The sequence below is a fragment of the Natator depressus genome, chromosome 1, assembly GCF_965152275.1.
Source record: "Natator depressus isolate rNatDep1 chromosome 1, rNatDep2.hap1, whole genome shotgun sequence".
NCBI classification, from domain to species: Eukaryota; Metazoa; Chordata; order Testudines; family Cheloniidae; genus Natator; species Natator depressus.
In genome coordinates this window covers 244,441,872-244,467,251 of record NC_134234.1, presented here as the reverse complement: position 1 = coordinate 244,467,251, position 25,380 = coordinate 244,441,872, and the positions used below count along the sequence as shown (strand labels likewise).

Below are 25,380 nucleotides of genomic sequence, written 5' to 3'. Positions count from 1 at the left end.
TTGTAGTGTTTTTTACAAATTCCCAAAGACTGCAGCAACTTTAAGGAGCAATCACCTGCTCTTTCCTGCCTTCCCAATGCAGATCTTCCCCTACAATGAGATCCAAGTAGAAAAGTGTGTGTGTGTGTGTGTGTGTGTGTGTGTGTGTGTGTGTGTGTAATATATGGATAAGGAAATAGGAGGTACAGCACCTGATCTCTGGCATGTTGGTTTCCTTACAGAGGTTCAGATCTTCTCAGGGCAGCGGTAGGAAAGGCAAGGCAGGGAGATTTTGGGAAAAGGCCCAAAAACCTAATTCTTAAAATATTCTTCTCATGATATCTGCTGCAAATACATACAAGTGTATTTAGGAATGATTCTTTCTTTTGTGCTTAGGGCCCCTACTGGCTAAAAATATACATGGGAATATACATGAAAATAAAAAGAGCAATTTACTATTTCCACACAATATACAGTGTGTACCCAATCCTGAACACATAGGCCATTCACAAATTCATATACAGACTAGACTGTAGCACCACCACTGTAATAATATGTATTCATACAAACACACAGCGATCCACCCCACCACACATCTGCATAGGGCATAACCAAGACATGCACATAAAATCCATATCCTAATCTCTGCAGATGGACTTGGGGCATAAGGCACCCGAACTACAACTCCCATAAGGCACCGTGTAATTCCAAATACATTTTTTGCGGTTTGGCTCAATTTTGTTGGGTTTACTTATGTTTGGTTTCATTTGATTGGAAAGTTAAAATGTTCCACAGAAAGCAAACACTTTTTGTGAAATGTTTAGTTGAAAACCCAATATTTCATTAATGTACAAACAAACAAAAACCTCAAATAATTTCAATGATTTTTCTTTTTGACCAGCCCTACTTGCAAGCATAATTCATCTACAGTATATCACCAATGATCCACTGCTCAGGAAATGTAATTTGACATTGTTAACTCAGTGTGTTGTAAGCCTTTGCTGTGCATTGTAAGGGCCTAACGGTTTGGCTAGTGGTTACCACTGCTCTTTTTAGCCACCTGCTAGCAAATCTGACAGTTAATTTACCTGCATGTTTATTTACCTGTGCACCTTGTCCTATAGTTTTCTTGTCCTCTTCCTGTGCATTTACATTCCAGTTCATAGAATGCTGTAAGAGAGGAGCTAATCTGTTAATCCAGGGACCTGACCACTGTTCCGTGCTTCACCATGCTACCAAGACTGGGCACCTTGAAATTGTGAAATACATCTTAGAACATGGTAAGTAATTGTGTGCAAACCCACAGAGAATCACATTCCATGAAGTAGCCGTAAGTGTCACTATGGTAGAATAAAAGTTTACTCACAACCCCTTACCAATCTGTCCTCCTGCAGCATGTTGCTATGGATTTGGAAGAAGTGTTGAAGCTAGCCCTAGATAAGGGGGAAAGAGTGAAGAATATAACAGGACAACTTTGTAGGAGACACAACATTTTCATAGATTATAAAACCAGAAGGGACTGTTGTGATCATCTAGTTTGATCTCCTACATAACACACTGAATTCTGTAGTTTCCTTCATTGAGCCCTCTCTCCAGACTGCCTCTCAGAACACACCTGGCCTGTGTACTCATCCCCCATCCGTCCCCAATATTTCCCTCAGGCACATCTTGCATGTGTACATCCCAATGGAATTCTAGCACAGTTAGACTTATGTGAAGACTCAAGATGAAGTAGTAGTTGAAGCTAGCAGGGACGTGAACAGGAAACCCATGAGAAGGAGTCTCCTCAGCAAATGGAGAAAGTGTGAGGAGGCTATGGCAAGATTAAACAAAGACCACCCATAGCATTGAGCAAACACCAGCCCTGTTTTTCACCAATCTGGCAGGAACCCCCTGAAACCTTTCTAGATCCTCTTCCTCTGGGTGTCTCAGCTGCCTTGTTTGTATAAGTCTCTGGGGAATCTGACTGGGGATTGGCAGTGCACTAATGGAGGTCCACTCGCCCTCTACACCTGCATCCAAGAAATTAATAAGTCATTTCTATACAGGACACTTCTCATTCTTTGATAATCTCTCTGAGCCAACTTGCTGAAGGTTCATCTGTGTAATGTTTCTGCTTCTCTAAAGTACTTTAAAATGTAGATTGTGGCCCCTAGCACCTTATCAGTATTCAGAGCATGAAGTGTATTAATCAGTGATTCAGATGTTTTCTGACACTTCCTAATATCTTATGCTTCCCCCGTAAATCATTTTAGCTAATGTCCATCCTTTCTCATGTGAGAAGATACTGGAATGGTTTTTATCCCTGCTACTGCCTCAATCCCTGCCCAGTCACGTGCTCCTGTAGTGTCTGCTGCCTATGCACTCTTGGATATGGCTAAGGTTAATAGGAGTCACACTGCAAAATACCTTCCAGGGCACGCTGCTGAAAATCCAGCACTAAATCATGTAGGGAAATGTTCTGAATGTTAAAAAGGATTAGGCAGAATTTATAGATTCCTCATATTGAACTAGGGAGGTGAACATAACATGATAAAGAAAAGGCAAATCCAATCCCATGTGCTCAGAGGTTGGGGCGGAGGGAAAAGGACACATTAATGTAAGGAGGCCCTTTGTGATGATGGGCGTATGCCACTTTCAAACACACCAGTGTCGTCATGAGGAGACGCTGTTCCATGATCTGGATCTGAAACATTTCAGATGTTAAGAAGAAAAAAAAAAGGTCTCAAATAAGAAAAACCATAGCTTAGTCATATAAAGATACTGTTTGTGCGGCAGTGTATTTATGAGTGCGCTAGAACAACCCGGCATAATCCCTGGAATGACAATGCAGGTACAAACCCAGTAGGCATCAGAATCACATCTGTTTATTGCTGGAAGGTGAGTGTGATGGGGTATGCAGACCCCATATTGAGCAAGAGAGGATTAATGAGAGCCTGTGGGCCCCATCCTGTTACACCTGTGCAAGGAAGAAGGAGATAAAAGAGGAAAATCCCAGTTCATTGGTGGCTGACTGAGAGAGGGAATAGATATCTTGAACTAATCCTGTGAAGAAAGCCTTGGCTGGGGCCAGAGACTGCCTTGAAGCTGCCTGAAAGGAAGAGCCAACTAGGGCTAAAGCCTAACCAGAGACTCATATGAGTCATAGCCCCCTTGGGAAAGATAGGCCAGGTGCAGGACCCCTGTTTCTTTTGTTTCTCATAAGTGGTTTGGCTCTCATTTGTTTTGGGACCAGCAGAAGAGTCAACAGGCTAAGAGACTGTGAGGAAGGCCTATTTACAGGCCATGGGAGGAAGCAATCCAGAGAGACAGCAGAGGATCTCAATAAACAGACCTCATCTGTTTCATACAGGGTCCCTGGACTGGAACCCAGAGTAGAGGGTAGGCCTGGGTTCCTCTACCAGCCTACCTAGGACAGGGGCATGAACACCCCAGAGCCTATGGCTGACAAGCCCAAAAAGCCTGAAGTTGGGCAGAACCTTTGGTGTGATGCTGCCAGGTCATTGGCCTGTTGGACTTGTGTTTCCCCAGAAGGGCCCGGGACTAAAAGTGACCTGGCTGGCTGGCCAACTCACAGGAAGAGGAAGACCACCAGAGGGCCAGGTTGCTGTCAGTGGGGGGCACCAAAGGAAGAGGAGAGCTGCTACACCCTGCCCAGCCAGGAGAGGATGCACATGCAGTGAATAGACTTTTCTAGAAGAGTATAGAAGCAACACTTTGCTGGCTCTTTGGCTGTAACAAAGAAGTTTTCCTCTTTCTCAGAGGCAGGAAAAACAGATACAAAACCCTGAACTTCCTCCCAGAATTCCCAGAGTCAGGGGCCCTTCCCATATGCGTGGGGAGACACCCTTTAGAAACTCTGAGTGGACCAAGAAATGCCCAAAAAGCACAGTTGCTCTGTTACGCTGCGGAAATACATCTGTTAGACGAGCTAATCACTTAAATAGTCTAGGTTTCAGAGTTGTAGCCGTGTTCATCTGTATCAACAAAAACGAGTCCTTCTGGCACCTTAGAGACTAACACATTTATTTGGGCATAAGCTTTCATGGGCTAAAACCCACTTCATGAGATGCATGGAGTGAAAAATACAGTAAGTAGTATATCTATGAAAAGATGGGAGTTGCCTTACCAAGTTGGGGGGTCAGTGCTAACAAGGCCAATTCATTTAACGTGAAAGTGGCCTATTCTCAACAGTTGATTACTTTTGTAGTGCTAATGAGACCAATGTAATCCCAGGTGGACATCCACCTTGTTTCTGTTGGAAATGGGCAACATTCACTTTGATTGCATTGTAGAATAGTGAGATGACACTGATAGATATTGCGCTAACTTTTTGTTGAGATGAGGCAGAGCTTGTGGAATGTCAGTCAGTATGCTCAGCAGTAGGCCCAGTCCTGAACAATCCTCTAACCTCAAACTTCAACAGCCTTGCTACCCTCAAAATATTAAGGTGGAGTTGTACTCTGAATATACACAGGGAGCGGATCTATTGAGTAGGAAGGTGCCATTTTTAGTCCTTTTTCAGAGTCCTATCAGTTTACTTTGGTGAGAAGGACACAATTTTACCACTGTTAGCACAGAAGAGCCAACACAATTCTGGGAGTGTAAACTGGATTCTATTTTGGCTCACATCATGAACAGAATTATTAGGTAAATTCCAAATACAGGGCCAAATTCTGCCCTAAATGACATGTATGTAATCCCGTTGAAGGCACAGGGATTGCATAACTGTGCTAAGCACATAACTGGAAGAAAGTGAGGTTGCAGTGGTATAACTGAGTGCAGCATTTGGCCTGCAAAATCTTTGTTGCAAAATCAGGTACCTAAGCCAGATAGACCACTACATGGCTTTGCTATCTCAGTTTGAAGTTGGCAGATAGAAAATCCATCTTTTTACTTGTAAGCAAATTTTATATGGAAATTGAGAGACAATAAATATGGAAACCCACAATGTCACTTTTCAAAGTAGAGCCCCATCATTAAGTCATGGGGGAGACCCTGAGTCAAGTTAAAAAGACATCAACTGTAAAAGACAGTTACTATTATCCCCTCTCTAGGATTAAAGTTGAAGGGGAAACCTGGGGGGTTCTATAACATTGCATACAAATATCTTTTAAAAATGCTCCCAGTTTTAAGGATAGGAACCAAGCCAATTTTGTTTCCCAAATATAAGTGATACTCAAGGTATTATGCAAATCTGACATGCTTTTGCCCAGACAAATCGAACTAGACATCCAGAGGCACTGACAACCTCAAACATTATTATTATTATTTTTTTAAAGAAAATCTTCCACCCCTCTTCCCTAGTTTTATAAAGTGAGGGTTAAGAGGGCTTTTCACTGACACAAGTTAATGTCTGTGCGCCTTCCAGAAGGCGGGAATCTTTAGGAGTAGGTTTAACAGCCTCAGTTGGAAGGGGTAGGGTTTGCTGCACATATTGAGGACTTTCAGCCTGCATGGTGCCATAGATTTTGGAAATGCCTTGGAAATGTGGTCAGTTAGTTTCTTTTATGTTGTAATGAGCTCAGTTAAAGGGCAGCTGTTTGCTTTGAACATCTCACTCCTTGTCCCTCCCCAAAACCCAGACTGCTATGCCTTCTGAGAGATCAGAGAGCAGGTTGGGTGGAACAAACGGGGGAGAGGGAGGGAAGAAAAAAGTTAATCTTTCTGTGTGAAATTACTATTAGACATTAAGGACATAGTGTGATCCCAGCTGGTCTTCTCCCTGATGGTTCTTGCTTTTCAGCTCCTTTCAGGCAAACTTCCGCCCTGACCCTGTCCCCTATTTTATTTTCCCTGGGCCTTTTTTTATTCCTCCACCTCCCAACACATTTCTATCCTTTGTTTTTATTTCCCCCCTGCTGGTTTCCTTGATAGAACTCTCACTCATGCATTTCCCTTCCGGACTTCTATTGGGTTATTTTGTCATCTCCTTCTCTGTGCCTCAGTCCCCTTTTCTTTCTTTGCCTCTAGTCCTCAGTAAAACCGGCAGCTCCCCACTGGGCCAGGATGACAGTGCTGTTAGCTTTCCCAGTACCAGCCTTTCCCACATCTGTGCAGCTTTTGTCCTGCACCAGAGGGGGATTTGGAATGGTCGGCTAGCAGCGCCAGGGAGACTGATATAAAAACAAGGCCCAAAAAGAGGGGTTGGGGAATTGGAAGGAAGGCGTGAGATGGTTTAAGAGAAGCACTACTGAACATAAATAAGGGCCCAGCTTAATATTATGCATGACTCAGTGCCTCCAGTTTCAGCTGTAAACGTAAGAGAACAAAACAACAATCTGGGTACCATATTCTGTGAATTGCATACTACCAGTCTCTGACCCTCAAGCTGGCTCTGATAGTTGGGATGCTCTGATAAATAGCTTAGTTCAGTGTAACCTCATATAACCCCCCTTACCTAAAGTGACAGAACATGTGCTGGCTTTCTTATTTTTATATATTTTTTTAGAATGCTTTTTTGAGCCCCTCACTATCAGCCCTATCCCCCTTCAGCCTAATTTCATCCCCTTTCCATCTCAGTCCAATTTTCCCTCCTCCTTGGTCTCCCTGCTTAGCAGGTCTAATCCCCCATCACTTTAACCCAGCTCCTTTGCCACCCCAGACCAATTATCACATACCCCTGCTCTTTCTCCCCTGATGCCCTAGCCCAATTTCCCTTTTTACCCTTACTCTATCTTCCAAGGCACTTTCCACACCCAGTCAAACTGTCTTCCCCTCTCCCCACGCCACTCGTCACTCAAAGTCTTCTCCATGCCCAAAAGAAGTGTGTATGTATCTGGGAGGGCCAAAGCTCCAGTTGTGTTTCCCAGTGGGCTACAGTGTATTGTCTAAGCCCAATAGCTGGCAAATAGCAACGTTGGTAAGCTGGAAGAGCATCACTGCCTGAAAAGAATACTCTTTTGACAGACATTAGATTTTTTTTTCTTAGTTGCCTGATTCTAATGGAATGAGAACATTCAAATTTCATGTTCCCGCTTATCGGAGTGCAGGGGCTTCAGAGCCTCAAGGAGTCACCTGTTTTCCTCCCTCCATGCTCCTAGGTCCATCATCATATCTGACTACCTTTCTAGTCAAGGAGGTTTGAATGTGGAACCCGTCATTGTTGCTCCTTATTAAGATTAATGCTGTGTAGCACTTTGAAAATGTAAAGTGTTGTATATGTCTGTAGTATTATTGTTGGACTACAGTGTAGCCTTTCCAAGTAGAAACAGAATGTGCTATGCCTATAGCACCCACACTCCCTGCTGTGTGGGGAGTGTGCCCACTAAGCAGCTAATTGTGGGAGCAGGTTCCCTAGTAGCTGGTGAAATCTCAGTTGCCAAAAGTCCCCGTATGAGATTTGAGGCTATTGCAGCAGCCAGTGGAGCCATTTAAGCACGTTGCTGGTAACTTGGGGGCAAACAGTGACGATTTCTCCAGTGTAAGGGTATGGGGAATGGGATTGCTTTTCCAACCTCCCACAGTGTGAAGATGGAGGAGGAAGGTAGTGGGCCACCTACAATTCCAGGAGACAGCCTGTTGGCTTCCCCCAATGATATTGAAAATGTTTGTTTGTTTTTGGGGAGGGGGTATAGGCCATTGGGTCCTGTTCTCCTCCCTCCCAATGCACCCACAGGAAAACAGCAAAAGAGGAAAAGAAGAGGGGTTCTATTTTGTGCTTGTGTAATGAATGGTGTAAAACTTGGTGGTTTCAGATGAGACTTGCGGTAAACTTTGCAGGATCATTCAACCTGAAAGTCAAAGTTGAATTTGGGGGATATGAACCCAAAGGAAGTGAAACTTCAAAGGAAGGTTCACCATACCCGCCTCTAACCAAACCCACAATATTAGGCACAGTTTGGCTGATTATTGTTCTAACCAGTAAATCATAGAATGTAAAGAATACCATGTGACCTATGTGAGAGACAAGCTTTTGAGCTTACCCTCACTTACAGGTCTGTGTAAGCTTGAAAGCTTGTCACTCTCACCAACAGAAGTTGGTCCAATAAAAGATATTCCCTCACCCACCTTGTTTCTTTAATATCCTGGGACCCACATGGCTACAACACTGCATATGACATGTGACTTTCTTTCACAGGTCCATCTGAGTTACTGGATATGACAGACAGTGAAACGTAAGTGCAACCCACTTGACACCCACTTCCTTCAATGATTGATTTATTTCACTTCCATTTGTGCTCATGGGAAATCTCTTGGTGCGGTACAAAAGTTAAAATAAAAATGTGTGAAAATAGCAGACTTCTAAAAAAGGATTCCCAACCCCAATGAGCACCATACCTCTCCTCCCAAGCTCCAAAACAAACTCTATTATCTCCCCCATCTCCTAATTGCCCTAATTCTCCTAGAGCAGGGGTTCTCAAACTGGGGTTTGTGATCCCTCGGGGTCAAGAGGTTATTATGTGGGGGGTCGCGAGCCGTCAGCATCTACCCCCAAGCCATGCTTTGCCTCCAGCATTTATAATAGTGTTAAATATTTTTAAAAGTGTTTTTAATTTAAAAGGGGTTGGTCGCACTCAGATTTCCTGTGTGAAAGGGGACACCAATGCAAAGGTTTGAGAACCACAGTTCTAGAGGAAAACAGGTGAGATTTGCAATGTCCTGACACTCACTGAATTCAGGCACTGAGGGCCCAAGAGGGATAGTAAATTCCAAAGGCAAGAAAACTTCTTGCTGACAATGCCCTCCCACAAGCAGAGAGAATTTTTATCTCAAATAGTCAGAACCCAAACCATTTTGGACTTTCTAGGGTTAAGCCACAGCTGCCCTATGATTAGGGTGATCAGATGTCCCAATTTTATAGGGACAGTCCTGATATTTGGGACTTTGTCTTATATAGGTGCCTATTCCCCCCCCCTCCATCCTGATTTTTCACACTTGCTATCTAGTCATCCTATCTATGACTCCTTTGTGCTATCTATACTGAGCTGCCACAAAAGGGCCATAATAGGATAAGCATAGCCTTGTCACAGGGGGTGCCAGTGCCCTGCAAAGAACTAGCTCTGCCCCATCTCCACAGAAACCTCCACTGCAGGGAGCATTCCAGAGTACGCTGGAAGAGGGCATGAAGAGGCATGCTTGGAACATTCCCATGCACCAGTGATTCTGAAAGAGACCATTGCAACAGAGGTGCAAGTTAGGGCAGCATTCAGGGCTTCCCTGGCCTTTGCCAAAGGTTGAACCATTCACCATCTAGTCCTGAAAAGGGGAGTTGCAAACCACTGCCTTTCTGTCCCTGCACTAGCTCTAGCACCAGCACAGGCATGAAGTTGTCCCTTAGTTCTCAGCTGGAAATCAGTTGGCATCTAGTGCTGCATCTTTGATCTTTTCATATCCCACCCAGAGCACACATTCTCCTCCACTTCCTCATCATATGAGGAAGATTGCTTCAACTGCAGTGGTATTGTGAGACTGTCTTCGCATCCTGTGAGGCCCACTCACAGGATACTGGGGCAGTCAAAATCAAGACTATCCTGTGAAAATCAGAATGGTTTAGAGCTTTAAAGTGAGTGCAGATCTCCAGCTGTGGAGGACTAGAACACTAACTCACTGATGGAGGTCCAGAAGAGGTGGGGATCAGTGATCAGGCAACAATATGGTGCAAGCGCTGACTTTGGCATGCAGGAGTTTGACTTCCATGTATCTGTCCCTGCTTGCAGGAGCCAAAGTGTCATAATATTTAGTTTGGGTAGGAAATAATAGAAAAAAACCACCGTTTACCCTACAGTGAATTAACAAAAGGCAGCTAACTTGCTCTTCCAGCAGAATGTGGTGATCTGTTTCTGTAAGAGTACCAATATGAAGGAAATATATGAAGGCAACAGTTCCTGTTCCCTTCCCCACCCGCCCAGAAGCACTCCGTCTGCCATATGTGCATTATAAGCTGCTCTACTGATCCAGAGAGCATGCAAGCTGAGGGAGAAAGTGTACATGTCTATGCCAAGGATAACAGGAGAGATCCTCACAAAAATGCTGCATTTTTCATTTTAACTTACGGCTAGTTTCCTCTGCTTTGGTTTAGGGGTGAGACAGCATTGCACAAGGCGGCCTGCCAGCGCCATCGTGGCATCTGCCAGCTCTTGGTGGATGCGGGAGCGTCTCTAAGAAATACAGATTCCAAGGTAATTAAACCAAATGAACCAATTATAAAACATTTTAGACAAGCGAGACCAATCAGCAACTGTTCCTGCTGTCTGCATGATTGAGGGCCTTTATATGTTCCAAGAGCATTTCTTTTCAAAGTCGTCATTTTATTTAGAAAAATGTCTTGATTTAGACAAACACAAGAGACCCCAGTTAAATCCCCAACCTGGGTCGTCTTTGCCATAGTGATAACTGATCCTGAAACTGTTTTCTCAGATGAAGTGTCAGAGAGGCATCTCCAGGGCAGAGTAGTACCATCGCTGGGCACTGTAAAAAGAGACGTATGGATCACTGATTAGGAATCCTAGTTTGATTCGATGGTGACTATGCAGTGTGGTCGTTGTGATCTAGTTATTTTGTGGGGATGGCCAACCCCCTTCTATGTCCCTACTTTCCATTTTGTCCACTCATGCAAGGCCAACCACAATCTCCCCCACCCCCTTAGTGTAAACTCAAAATTGAACAGACCTAATGGGACTGTCTGAGCATGAGGAAAACATATGGGCAAAATTAGAGGCTAGGAATATTCAACTATTGTGCCAGTCTGAGTGACTGAACATCCACAAGAAGTTCACAAACATAAATAAACTTGAGCATGGACAGGGAGGGGCCATTGCCACATTACACTGAATACCAGGGTTTCTGATCACCCCAGCTGACCTGTTTGCAGATGACCACAATCACCTTTGAAGGTGCTACATAAGATGCCCTTCTGGCAAGAAGTTGGTAACAGCAGACAACCTATGGGTAATGGTTGAAAGGTGTGATTAAAAAGGCAGTAAGACTTCAGGAATCCAGAATCCAAGGTTTGTTGCTTCTCTACAGATAAATTAAGTTTTAAAAACATTATTATCACATTTTGCTGTGCAGAGTAGTCTCTTGTGAAGAGAAGGTTCATCTGTTCCTTTTGGACAATAGTACTGAGTACTACTGTCTGAAATGCAGCCAAGTGGACACTGACTAGCCTGATACCTGCTTGTCTTTATCAACCCAGAGGTATAAGGGGCTAGGATGTTCCTATGTTTATTAATGTATTTGCAATATTTTGACGATCCAGATTCCTGGTTTTAGGTTATAGCAACCTTAAAATAACTTGGCAGCAGTAAGATGCCCTAAAGAGTGATTATCAACTGAGGCCAGCTCAACATGGCTTCTGCAGACTCAGATATTGGGAGCCTCTCTTTTTACACACCTGATAGAGTTGATGTCTATGGTCTGTATGGGTTTCTTTTCATGCCTCAGCTACAGTACTGTGCAGTATGCACACACAGTATGTCCAGCCATTGGATGGGAACTCTGCTAAATCTATTTTGGTGTCTATATACTATTTGTCAGCTACTGCAAACCACACAGTGTCTTGTAAAGTTGAAGGATTTATTCTAAATCTGATAAAGACTTTAAGTAGGAGGAAGCCGAGTAGCTCACCAGTCCCAGGTGCCACGCATATAGTAAAATGAGAACATTCTCATGGAGAACCTTAACTTGACACCAGTCAAGCTGCCTCTTCACATTTCTGCTTCTGAATTTTCTTTCTGTACTTCTAGTGTTACCTTCTGTGGGACATAAATTCATCTTGTCTTCTAAAAATGTATGTGTAAGGCTTTCTATCTGTGTCCCTTCATTGTAGGGTCAGACACCTAGAGACAAGGCTCAGCAAGCTGGGGACCCAGATCTGGCCTCCTACCTGGAGAGTCGTCAGAACTACCAGATGGTTTCCCATGAGGACCTGGAGACTGCAGTTTGATGTCCATGAAAGGGAAGAGAACCCTAGGAAATAACAAGGCTGCACCTGAGACACTCAGGCATTGTTTGAGGAAGAAGCTGATGGAATCAACGTGTCTCTCGCTCTCATGCAAAATATCTGAGGACATGCCACCAGTTTCTAAGGGCTAATGAGTCTTGCCACGGAACTGTTGTGTTCCCATGTGGTGGCCCATTGGGGATGAGGTGAAACACTCAAAGGTCTGTGGAATCCATGGGCCACGGAAATTTACCCTTACTGCTTCCAGCAAGTAGCATGAACTTCTCCCATGTTCATCTGTACAATTTATTTAAAAAAAAAAGAAAGGGAGGAAAAAAACCAAACTAACTTGGACATTAATAAACCCAACCAACCCCTTCCTCTATTCCTACAGTGCCCTACATTCCTTCCTCTCCCATCCTACTCATTTGTCACCAATTAAATAATATCTGTTATCTCTGTATTAATTCTTCACAAATGGACAGGTGATAGGCAAGACTTTGAGGAGCTCTGGATGCCCTTAGAAAAAAATGACTTTTGAACCTGCTGAGTCCTCGCCTACTGTTCCCTCGGAAGTTGACTTCTCAGTGTTTAATTGCCAGGGAGTTTTTTTCTCTTTTGGAACAAATTCTTTCTACTGCCCTGTTCTATGGGGTGCTGGATCTAGCTAGCTTCACAGCACTGACAAGAGCTAGCCTTCTATCAGTCTCTGAATATATCTTAAAGGTGTCCTCATGAAATGATATTTGAGTGGAAGGGAGTTGCTGTGTGACATTTTGTGTTGTCTTCTGACAGACCACATAGTAACCAATAAGATGTCTCATGTCACCACTCTGCTGATAATGACAGACTGATTCTGCTCAGGTCTGAATCCTGCCTATAATTAGCCATTTGGGGCTTCTGTCAAGTTGTGTTTTTTAAGATAGGGAGAGTTCAGAGTATGATGGATGCAGTTGTGGTTGACTGACTTACTTGTGCTGCCACTTTGACTTACTGACTCTTACAGTCCTAGGAAACCAAATGGAAAGCATCAACTGTCTGTCGAGGCTTGCTGATATTAACAAGAGGATGAGCACCACATTAGACATTTTTAAAATAATAAAATTACAATGAAAACAGATGGGCAGATTCCAAGAGAGATTTGGAACAAAGCTTTAAAAGAGAGATTATCCTAGTCAAGAGAAGACAAATGTCAACCATTAGCCTCTCATTGCTCGCCATAGGATTAAAAACATATATTGCTTAGCTGTTGTCAGGCAAGTCCTGGTTTCTTTATTCTGCTCCTTACTTTCCTGACCCAAAGAATACCACCATCAAACAGGAATCCTCCACACCCCAAACATACTCACATATACACAAAAAACCTTAAAATGAACACTCTATCACTTATGGAATTCAGCTGTCAGCATTAAGGGGGCTTGCCCTTTTCCTTAGAGAATTGTCAAGGCTCAATCCTGGCATCATAATTCCAACACAGTTTGTAATTGAAGATCCAGTTCTCTCTCTCTTTTCACATGCATTTGCAAGGTGTAGGTTTTTGATGGTTGGTGCTAAACAGGATCGGTGTACAGTTTTGAACCCAGGAAAACCCATCAGGTCATTTTCTTCCTTTAATAGCAGTTGTGGGGATGAAATTGATGTGATTCTGGTGAATTTTTCTCTCCACTTTTTTTTTTTTAAACAAGTGATTCTTTTGGCAGAGGAGGGGGAGCTGAATAATAAGCCTTTTCATTTACCTTGTTTTCAAAGCTCTATTCAATGTGAGCAAAATATTGTTCAGTATTTCTTCCGCTGAAAGAAGATTATATTTGTAATCTACAGATCAATGGTGACATGAAATGTATTTTGTCTTATTTTCTCTCTTCACTTTATCTTTCTAATTTAAAAACAAAAGGTTAAGGCTAAGTTCTTCCTTTGGTTTCCATGGAGGGCCAGTGTATACATACAAGGACAGAAAGCAGAGTAAAATTTCTTTTTGTGTGGAAACTTCCATACAAACAACCCTCCCCTTGTGGTGTCACTGCAGTCCTGGCATTATTTCCCAGCTGTGAGGAAAGGCATGCAGCTTTTTAGCTTTTGGTTGTGCATTCTGTATGTGAGAAATGGAGGAAGTGGGACTGGTATCTTGGGCTAAATTCTGACCTGTGCCAAGATACACTTAGGGCATGGGATCAGGATGGTTGGTGAGCCAGTTACAGCTCCCTGATTCTCACGCTTCCCTGGCCCAGGACCAGACATCAGTTAGAGCAGTTTAATGACTGCTCTAACTTATGACAGCTCGTTGTGGTCCATAGGGAATCATACAGTGGCTGTGAATTACTGTAGCAGAGTTGAGCTCCACCCCTCCTGATCACAGATTTTCCTCTTCTCCCATGATGTGCCCTGAGAACTGGGAAAATGGTCGGCATAGCAATTGGCTATTTACATCAGTTAAGAATTCTCCTCTGCAGGGAGAGTTTGCATCTGCGGCCAGATACTGGCTCCTTTGTGCCATTCAGACAGTTTAAGGGAATCATAGAATATCAGAGTTGGAAGGGACCTCAAGAGATCATCTAGTCCAATTCCCTGCTCAAAGCAGGGCCAGTCCCCAATGTTTGCCCCAGATCCCTAAATGGCCCCCTCAAGGATTGAACTCGCAACCCTGAGTTTAGCAGGCCAATGCTCAAACCACTGAGCTATCCCTCCCCTGGCCTTCTATTTTTCTCCTGCAGCTGGAAAATGATGCTATGACTAGAATGACACCATTGTGCCTCTGGAAAGTTTTTCACTCTGAGAACTGTGTAGGAAGCCGTTACTATATGATGAAAACAAAACCCAGCACTGAAGATAGAACAGAACTTGACTGTCCATATAGTCAATAGGCAAGGTGTGCCAATGCACTTCAGAAACAACATGTTACATCCTGGGGGAATATTGATTATGTAGGTAAATAGAGCATATATTCTCTGCAATGGCTCTCTCTCAGCCTGGGATATCAGAACCTGTCTCATTGAGTGAGGGAATGTTGGGCTAGGACCCTAGCAGGGATTATTCCTTATTCTTTTCAAAGTGCCACGGGATCCTTGATTCTGGACAGTTATCAGAAGCAAGCAGACTGGGCATCAGTTTAATATTATACATGTGTATAGCACCTATGAGGGTTTGGTGTCCATCCTAGCACTGCATTGCAGTCTATGCATTGGGCAGTGCCCAAGTTCTAGCGTGGGGCTGGAAACCCACTTAAATTAAATTTAAATATTTTAATTTATTAAAATATCTTTACTGCAGGTTTTTTTTTCCATGGAGCTATTGTTTAAAAGTTTTTAAAGAATTTAGGGATGATCAACCATTGAGGTTGCTGGACTGGTAGAATATTAGTTACTCTGCCTGTACAGGGGTTCTTGCTGTAGAATGTAGCAGCGCCTGGATTGATCCCATTCTGAGTGCTGCACTGTCCCATTTTAAAGTGCAACTGAGGGGCAGAAAATATTTTTAATGTTAATAAAATAAACCATTTTGTTATTTAACAACTTTAGTTATTTTTGTTATTGCATATTTCAATATTCTATAAATATATCTTTATATACATTATGTGATAAAACATGACAAGGTTCTGGGTAACTATAGAATCCCTCAGGCATTGTTGACCACGTAGAAAGAAGAAGGCCATGGCAAGCAGTAGATTTCAAGGAAATTACAGCTCTTGGTTATAAAATGGAAGTTCAATATAAAATAACCCCTCAGCCCTCTGCATTTAGTGGGTGTTGTATGTGTGGGTATAGCATCAGCAATAGTCCGTGAAAATGTCTCAGTAATTGTACAGCTCACTCTGAACAGATTTGTGATAGCCAGGCTGAGCTCTAGGGACCATCTCACAGTTTGAGATCTGTCTGTCTAGATTCTTATGCTGACACCCCTCACCTTTGTATCTCCCAAATGTGAAAACAACAACAATGGAATCATTCAATATCAATTCACAGTTCTGTAGCCTGGGTTTTGAACTGTTCATGGGCAGTTCTGTAATGCACAAGGAAGGGCCGTGAGAGCACCAGATACATAAAGAAAATAGAACAAAATAAATGTTTTGTTGCCATTGATCTTCACAATTGTATATGTGTAGCTGGTGCTAATTTGGATGAACAAGTGAGCACACAGCTTGGTGGTGGTGTGTTGCATTTAGTCCTGGTATGTTTGTTTGAACTTTTTAATCATCCCTTTTGCTCACTTCTCTCTTCAACTTTGCTGTTTCATTGTTACAGTGACATGAATTGTAATGAATAGCATCAACACACCAGGTCTCACATAGACGGTGGCTTGCCAGCTGCTATTTTCTATCTAGCTATCCCAGATGCTGCACTTGGGTGCACTTAGGTGTTGATAGTTCCAATGCATCAAATTCATAGTGAGAAGAACTGTCAAAAAGTATAAAATGGGCAGGTAAATTGGTAGCCTTAAGCTCCCTGGGGCTTTCACATATGTAATGACACTCAATGAGTATATATGCATGCTGGAATTTGGATGCCTTGAAGACACTTTGAGAAATTCTGTCCAGCAGTCCTGTCCATGCCCCTTGGGCACTGCACTGATAAAATGGTTCCTTCTGCTGATTCCTTTGAAGTTCATAATTTTGTCTTTCCCCATTTTTGCCTCTGGTTTTGGTCAGAATAAAGGGACATGGCCAAGTACTTTGTAAATTTGATGTTTAAGGTTTTACTTTCCATTGTTTGTAACAGCTCCCTTAGCACTTTGAGAATAGCATTTCTTCCTGCATTGTGTTTGACCTTTCCTATTTGTCAAATGGTACATTTCTCTCCTTTTTCTCTGGGAACACAAACCAACCTGGCAATAGGTTGTTAATTTCCTTGTTTGTCAAAAGCATCATTCAGGAGTGTCTTTAGTACTGCAGCATTTCTGGGAACAGTTTGTTAGTAAATCCATGCCTTGCTGGCTGCCTCTGAACAGAACAAACAATAGTACAGGATTCAAACTGGTGGGTGTCTTCTCCTTTTGATTTCTTAGTAACAGAATAGGCAATTGCTTTTTAAACACACACATTTAAAATCTGGAGGAGCTCCCCAACACACTAAAGTGGATTTTAAAGTAGGTCCAATAATGTGCCAAAAATTATTTAACAGTGGCACATCTAAGTCTAGACTTTTAAATGTTAGGAAAAGATTCTCGAGATTCTGTGCTGCAACTCCACCAGGCAGTGCAAATGGAAGGCTCTGCTGAATAGGGAGAAGGGTCTTAAAGGTAGCTTTAAGCTGCCCTGCCATGGCTCCCAGAGTAATTTAGAGCAATGGCTGGCTATTATAAGTTACAGTACCCTTTCTCTGGTCTATCTATGGGCTGCTTTGTAGCCTGCAGTTGCTGAGAATTTCTCTAGCTGTATGAGCTAGAGGGACTCCCCTCCTGTCTCTGGCATGCCTCCTACATTAGGGTTTGTGATGGGGACTGCAGAGAGAAGCCTATGTCTGTCCTAGACAATGCATGTGTCAGAGGAATTTTTACCCTGCTGGCTAAGGGCTGCCATAGTGGCAGGAAAAAATCCCTCCCTCAGGCCTGATCCTGCCCAAGGAAAGTAATTGCCTTTGACTTCAATGCACACAGGATCAAGCCTCTGATGATTAGGCAGACTAAGTGCTGAATAATCTCACTTCATAAAGCAATCAGGTTGCATCTTACAGCCAACTTTTCTATAAACTGATATATTCCAGCCCAAGGTGATGTCTTTCATTTCTTGCATGGTAAAAAGAGAAGCGTCTTTCCCACAGAGGGCACATGTATCCAGTTAGCAAGAGGGAGGCAAGGAGCCAGCATACTCCTCTTCTATACGTGCTTTAATAATACCCATCCAGATGCAGCACCTGGAGTCTTTTGAGATGTAAAGGAAGGAATCCTTTTTAACAAAAGTGTTCTTTGTTTTAACATGCACACCACAATAGTTCAGTGAAAGATTTGATTTTTAGCCCACTGAAATGTATCCAGTTATGGCTGGACATCCCCCAATCCCAGGGAAGTGTGAAGACCTGACGTCTAGATATTTTTCAAAGAAAAATAGACATGGCAGAGATAAAATAATGGGAGAACAGAAAATTCACTCAGAAATATTTTCTACAGCAATTGGTTTCCATTTTCTTGCCATCATCTTACAAAGACAGAAGCTGAATTGGGAGTGCTGTATTACAATTGTGTAATGATAGTTTATCAATGATTTAGCAGCTCAAACTTTCATATGTACAGTAAGGAGATGTACATTCTAAAATACAAGAAATAGACACCATTCCTTTAAGTAATATATCACTAATTATATAATTACTGTATTAGAGCCAGATTCTGTTATTCTTACTCACATTGAGTAATACCTGATTCCACAATTAGTCCCATCCATGAGACTACTCCAGGAGTAAAGGTCTACTCACTGTGAGTAAGGTATCAATATCTGGCCCTTACACAGCACTGATAATTCAAAAGTACTTAAGAACTAAGACATGTCTAATAACAAATTAGTTGAACAGATAAATTTCAGAGTAGCAGCTGTGTTAGTCTGTATCTGCAAAAAGAAAAGGAATACTTGTGGCACCTTAGAGACGAACAAATTTATTTGACCATAAGCTTTCGTGAGCTACATCTCACTTCATCAGATGCATGCAGTGGAAAATACAGTGGGGAGATTTTATATACACAGAGAACATGAAACAGTGTGTATGGTACATTGTTTCATGTTCTCTGTGTATATAAAATCTCCCCACTGTATTTTCCACTGCATGCATCCGATGAAGTGAGCTGTAGCTCACGAAAGCTTATGCTCAAATACATTTGTTAGTCTCTAAGGTGCCACAAGTCCTCCTTTTCTTTTTGAATAGATAAAAATGGGCATCTATTAATTTGCAAAATTCCAGTATACTATGACAAGTGCTGTGTCATACAGCAATAATTTAATTAATATATGAACCATAGTAACACTTAATCCTTAGTATATGCTTAAGGGCATCCTGGTTCTAACTGCCTTAATGTCTGTTAATTATCATATTTCTCTAGAGCCTTCAGTCTAGAGGGAAGAGGGTTAATGCATTTCTGATTCCCATCTAATCTGTAGGAAGTAATGTTATAGTTACTGAGAAAAACAAGATGTTCTTGTACTGAAAATACCAGACACAGGAGTTACTTATCTGGTTACTATGACTCTAATGAACAGTTTCATTTTTCTAGGGTATGTTTTAGTCCATGGAATGCTATGATATTTGAGGTGGGGGTGGGAAAACTAGAGCTGAAGTTAAACTCGATACATATTAGGACACCCTGAAGGATGGATGTCAGTTGAAGGCCATAGACAATTTTTTTGGGGGGGGGGGGGGGGAAGGAGTGAGAGTTAAAAAAAATACAATATAAGCCATTGAATATCACTGGAATGAGCAGTTTTGTAGCATGACTAAATTTGTCTACTTTTAATAAAGTGGGAACAATGAGCTGCTGTTCTGAGCTCAGTGTTTTCTTTCTTTATTAATGCAATCCCTACATTATTTTTTTGGGGGGGAGGGGACGGACTAAAGTTCTGCTTGTCTATGCCCTTGCAGTCCAAAAATGCATGAAATTCTCTGTTTTCAACTCCTGAGATCTTTGCAAATACTGAAGAAAAGCTGTAAATTGGGCAATAGTCAATTTTGGATATTCCCCCCTCGTCCCCCCCACCCCCGCATTGCCAAGGAGTTTTTCCCCATAAAGATTGCTGACAATGCCACCCTGAAACAAACTGCTATTTTTCTCATTTGCTGCAGACCAAAAGACAAACACCCCTCCCCACACCCTTCTCCAGTCACTTTTCATCATTTTTTTTCATGATCACAGAGAAAAGGTTTTTTATGTCTGTTTTAATAGGAAGCAGACCTATATGTGCACCTGGCAATTGGTCCATCGTGGTTCATTGCTTCCTTGTGGGCTTGCCATTACCATGGCAACATTCCTTCTGTGCAAGGCATTCTGGGGGTATGCATCAGTCCCCGAGCCTGTAGTGAAAGTGGGATAGGTAGCAGTAAGAGCAGGCAGAGAATGGAAAATAATTTAAGGTGAGCTTATTTTAAACTCTTTCAGGCTGCTTTTTGCTTTTCCTCCCTTTGCTCTCTGTCCCATGCCCATTTCTTCTTCCTTCTCTTTCCTTTATTACCTCCATCAGATTTCTTTCCATTCAGTCATTCCCAACATACCACTGTTTCTCTCCTCCCTACTTCCTGCTCACTTTATTTGTGCTGAAAAGGCTTCTCCTGATACGATATACTGTGCTCTGCTACCTTCTCTGTGACCCCTCTGCATGTCCAGCATCACAGAGAGGTTCCTGCTAGATAATCCTTGCTGGGGCACTTTTGAGTAGTCAAGACCTGCCATGAGTAGAGCTGTGGATCTCTGAGATACCATTCATGGGCAGGGCTCTCAAGCCAAGAGAGCAGTCCCTAGTGGTGGAATGAAGCAGGAGGAATTTCCATCATGTGTCAAGATTAAGGTGTCTGAGGACAGGAGCATAAACTGTGGGGATAGTTTGCACTTATGGTTTTGGTTGTGATATGTCCATCATTTAACCTTAAATGCGGAGTAAATGAAAAGCATTCTCAATTAGTTGTGTTTTCCCCCTGACCGCGACACCTCCACCTGCTCCACTTTATCCCACTGAAGAATTTTGCCTAGGACAAATAATTGGTTTGTTTTTTGAAGGTTTTGCAGGATGTTCCAACTTCTTCCAAAAGATTAATGGCCATGGAGTTTTTGGATGAGCAGGAGTTGGTTGGGCTACCAAACTGCCCCAACTTTCTTCTTCCCCAATCATTTCCTTTCTCAAAAGCTTCTCAGTATGATGAAGTCCTGTCTCAGCTCAGCCTGCGACTCACAGAATCATAGAGAGATGGAAAAGACCTATAAGGGCCTCTCATATCCATTCACATGTACTGCAGAATGGTTCCCTGCCATACAGCTGACTCCTTAAATCACTTAACAGTGTTGGGGGAAAGGAAGTGAGAGGCTGAGCCTGCAAAATGGTGAGCAACTCCTGCAGGGTGCTGAGTACTCTGAACTCCCACTGAAGTCTGTCTAATCATTGTTTTTCTGTCTGAGCTATATCAAGACTTCATAGAACTGGGTCCTAAATGTGCAGAGAAACCCACATGCCATGCACCAATGCTCCAGGGGGAAGTGAGCTTTCTTCAGAGACTCCCCATCCCAGAGATGCCACAGGGAAATGTCTTTGAGTCTCACTTTAAATGCCTCAGTTAAATACCTACAGCTCCAAGTAAGTCTGTTTCTCACCCTCCTTTCTGGGAGGTCTTCCAAGATCCTTATATTTTCTTTTCTACTTTCCCTGGTAATGGGGAAACCTCTTCTGGTTGAGGAAGTTTTGCACCTAGTTCTCTCCCAACCCACAGCTCTGAATTCTCCCTTGTAAATGTTGGCACTCAAGTGCCATCTTCCACCACCAGGAGTTGAGCATTCCGCATTACCCCCTCTTCTGATGGAAAACTGAATAGTCATAGGTTAAAGTACCTTCCTAAAGGAGACTATAACTTTGTCATTGTAATACAACTCCTAGCATATCACTCCTTGAAGCTCAGCAAGGTGGAGAGCCATCTTTGGCTGCTTGGTATGAGATGGAATGTGCACTAATGTTCTCCAGCTTATATTAGTGACTGTAAACAGACCACTAGAAAACTTGTTCACGTGAGGCACCTGATTGTAACACCTTCCTGACTTAAAAGTCGGAAATCTTCAGCCTGGTAGGAGGTGAATTTTGTGGGCTGGGCTTCCATACCCACTGGGCAAACTTTCCAACTATCTATGGAATTTCAGTATTGCCTTTTAGTCTGTGAATAAACCTTATTGCTGCAAATGACAGGTTTTTTTGTTTTGTTTAGTATTTTTTTAAATCTAATACTTTGCTTCTGCACAGCTTTAGAGATGCAATGAATTTTCTGCCTTGCACCATGTTAAAGAGATCACGTTATGGGCACACATCGTTTGATATGGACAAAAACACCCATCTAAATAGTCATAAAACTCTTATTACATGTTTATGAGAATGTTGTGTCTATAGGAATTGCTGACTTTTTATAAGACTGTCCACAAGTAGCTCAGTGGGAGTTTTGTCTGAGCAACGACTTGTGGATTTTACCCATGGTTTTGCTACAGTACCCCCAAAGAGTTTACATAGGAATTAATCCTCATGTTAATTATATGTTTGTGCCTCGTGTATTTAAGTCTAGATAACCATGTGTTTACAAGGTTATTCCACATTACTGAGAATGCATTTATAGTAAATAATAAGTAATCAGCATGTCTTTATAGAGAGGCATTGTGGTCCAATAGATATGGCAATTGACTGGGAAACAGGAGAGCTAGGTTTTATTCCCATCTTTGCCATTGAGTCACAATGTGATGTTGGGCAAGTCACTTAACCTCTCTGTGCCTCAGTTTCCCCATCTGTAAAATGGGGATAATAATTCTTATCCACTTTGGTAAAGCACTTTGAGGTTTATTGATGAAAAGTGCTATGTAAGTGCTACATATTATTAATCATTATTACAGTTCTTCATTGTGCCTTGCAAAGTTTGTCCCATTTAGTATCCTGCTTCTTTTGGTGCCACAATTTAAAGGAAGAGGATTAGCATTGTTCTATGTTTTTATTTTATCTTAGTGTAATGGATGTAGAAAATAGTGTTGGAAGATGACAAGTTCCTGAAAAGGAGATTTGCACTTTTCATGCTTGATTTCAATGTTTAAAATATTGCATATTAAAATGTTTACTCAGGTGATGTTTCCTTTTGAATTAGGGTATTCAGGTGGTCCTCTCCCTCCACACACCCAGTTGACACACTAGATATGTTTTGCCAAACTCTAGAACATCTGTGTTTCTTAGCATTAAGAGTTCACCGATCACAGGCTGTCTCTTTTTTGGGGGGTTGGAGGGGAAAATGTCTGAGAACCTTCCCCCACCCCTGTTGTTTCTACCACACCATCAAAGGTGTCACAGCATCCCTTCCTCTAGCCAAGGAGTACTGAACGCTGCACCCTTTGGAGCCTGGTGCTGCAACTTTCTGTTAGCCTGAGAGGGTTGCTGGAGAAAGATGTATGGCATTCATTCTCAACTGCCTACCCACCCTAGGGGGCTGATTTTTATGCTCCGGCCACCCAGGGAGTGAGGGATGATACATGAACCAGAACGAGGATAGTAAGTAATGGAACACAGAGAACTGAGTATCTCTTTTCCAAAAAGGGACAAGACTGATCTAATGCAAAAGTACACTTGGGTTTTATCAGACAACCGGGAGATATGGTGGTCATGGTGAAAGGGCTGAGATTTCCAGAAGGCAATATAGTGGGTGTTCATTTACCCCTGTCAGGGAACTGTGATAAATCGAAGCCTGAGGGCCAAATTCCGATCTCAGTTACACCTGTATAAATCTGGAGTTACTCTATGGAAGTCAGTGAAGTCACTCAAGATTAATGCCAATGTAACAAAAAATCAGAATCTGGACCATTGTCTTCTAATAGTTTTATTCCTCTTTATAAAACAATAAAGCCAAGGCATAAACATCCATCTTCAGCCAGCATTTCATGGGCATCCAGAGTTCCAGAATTTGTAGATATCCTGTATTCAAATCCACATCTGTTCCAGGAGTTGTAAAAACATCACAAAGGGCTCTTTTATGCTGTCTGACCCCACTGCATAATGCCCCAGAGCCGTGCACCACCAGGAACGTGCCAGCTGGCAGACAGAATCCAAGCAAAGCAGCAGTGAGGTGACATGTTTAACAAAGGATCAGGGTGCAGTGGAGGGGGATGGCAGGGGGAAAGAGGAAGGGTTTTTTTTGTAATAAAGTGACAAAGTATTTTCTTCCCTACTTTTCTTGCAGTTCCTATTTATACAAAGTATCTTGATCACTGTGTTGCTAGAAAGAGGTTTTAAATGTGAGCCAATCAGAAAGCAAGGGAAACCTGTAAACAATGAAATTACCAGTTGCAATTACTTTTGGACACCTTTTCTGTATCGTGACTTGTGTGGAAATGTACAGAATAAAAGTGAAGAAGCTCACTCATTGATTGGGCCAAGTTTCCTTGTGTTATTCCAGTGAAGCCAGGTTGCTGCAGCTGTCAGTGCTGCAGAACGATTTTGAGATTCAAAAGCAGTAGAAAGCTCATGAGGCTGGGCAAGAGGTTGTGAGTGTTCTTTCATTAGCGAAGAGTGAAGCTGAAGGCAGCTTAAGTTGAACAAGTAGAACTCTACTAAATCCTGTGCACTGCTCTGTCCATGTGATTGCATTACTTCCAGCCCCATTCCTCACATTCCCTGTTTTCCAAGTGTTCCTCAGTAACTGTTGCTCCAGGGATCTGGGGGCCTCTCACTCCAGTTCCACTGGTTGGGACACAGTGAGGGATCAGAAACTCACATTTTGGAGTATTGGGCTTGGGATCAACCCCTGTTCCAAACTGAGTCAGAAAAGGCTGCTTATATAATTTTCCCTTATGGTGGCATAAGAGGTTAGTGCACTAGCCTTTCACAAATCTTTTCGGTGTGATCATCCTTGTCCCTTGTTAGTGCACGTCACAAAACCCCCAGTGTTCAGCTTGCCTGGCAGGCTGCTCAAGAGAGACTAAGCAGGACTGAGGTGCATGGGCCGATATGTCAACTGGAGGTGGTGCCCAAAGAGCCCAGTTTCCAAAAGCTTCGTGCTTGTGACCCGCCCCCAGTTTCCAAGAGTAACTCAGGGAAAGCAGGTTCTCCCTTTAATAATGTTTTGGTTGCTAACCCAGGGACACATATCGGGTCTGTTTTTTTCCAACCAACAGGAGTCTCTGTGGTGGCCGGCGTTTGCTCTCCTGTCCTGCACCGCTCCCCTCCACGCTCCAGTCAGCAATCTCTATTTGCTTTAAGCCAGAGGGCTTCGGTCTCTGTATCTCTCTCCTATTTTATCCTGAGTTTTGTAAGGCATCCTCTCTTCTCCCTTCGTGAAATTGTATTTGGGGGGCTTCTGCCTCCTCGGTTGCCACTTCTGCCAAGGGCAGGGCCTGCAGCACAGACATCTCGCCAGCACACTGTTCTGTTATTCTCTCCTCCACCTCACCAACTGTCACTTCTCAACTGCCAGGGAATCATCAGCATCCAGCATTCTGTTTGTTTGTTTAAAGGCCTAAACCCCCTTTTCCTGCTGTTTGAGCCAGTCTAGCAATAAAAAAAATGGCTAACTCTACTGTGTGTGCAGGACTCTGTGTCGGTGGTTGCGTGGATTGGCATGACTGTGTGCAGTGTTGTGTCCCTTTACATATCAACAGAGCTGAGAAACTTGCACACAGCACTGCCCCCACTGTGGCTAGCTCTAGCCAGCGCTATCAGTCCCTCTCTTTCATATGCACATTCATACTGGTCCTGGGGCTCCTTTGCACCAACAGGCTGGTACAAAGAGGCCACAGGAGCTATTCTCTGGGAATACCCCAGTGCTCTCTGAAAGGTGCAATTCTGCTTCCACAGCCACATCCAGTGTAAGAGGCATTCCAGATTG

The 25,380-nt window shown here is 42.8% G+C and overlaps 1 protein-coding gene across 6 annotated transcripts in view; it reads left to right on the top strand.

Annotated features, from left to right (window-relative positions):
• Positions 1–18,459, top strand: part of DGKI (diacylglycerol kinase iota) — a 286,887-nt gene extending 268,428 nt beyond the window's left edge. For 5 of the 6 annotated variants that reach the window (XM_074939900.1, XM_074939905.1, XM_074939893.1 and 2 more), the window contains 4 exons: positions 1,139–1,259; positions 8,060–8,096; positions 10,001–10,100; positions 11,750–18,459. In XM_074939900.1, coding sequence (XP_074796001.1) covers positions 1,139–1,259; positions 8,060–8,096; positions 10,001–10,100; positions 11,750–11,866 — 375 coding nt within the window. In that variant the 3' untranslated portion in view covers positions 11,867–18,459. Of the gene's footprint in view, positions 1–1,138; positions 1,260–8,059; positions 8,097–10,000; positions 10,101–11,749 lie in introns of those variants that run through there. The other variant, XM_074939912.1, reaches the window with a different exon arrangement.
• The last annotated feature ends 6,921 nt before the right edge of the window (positions 18,460–25,380 follow it).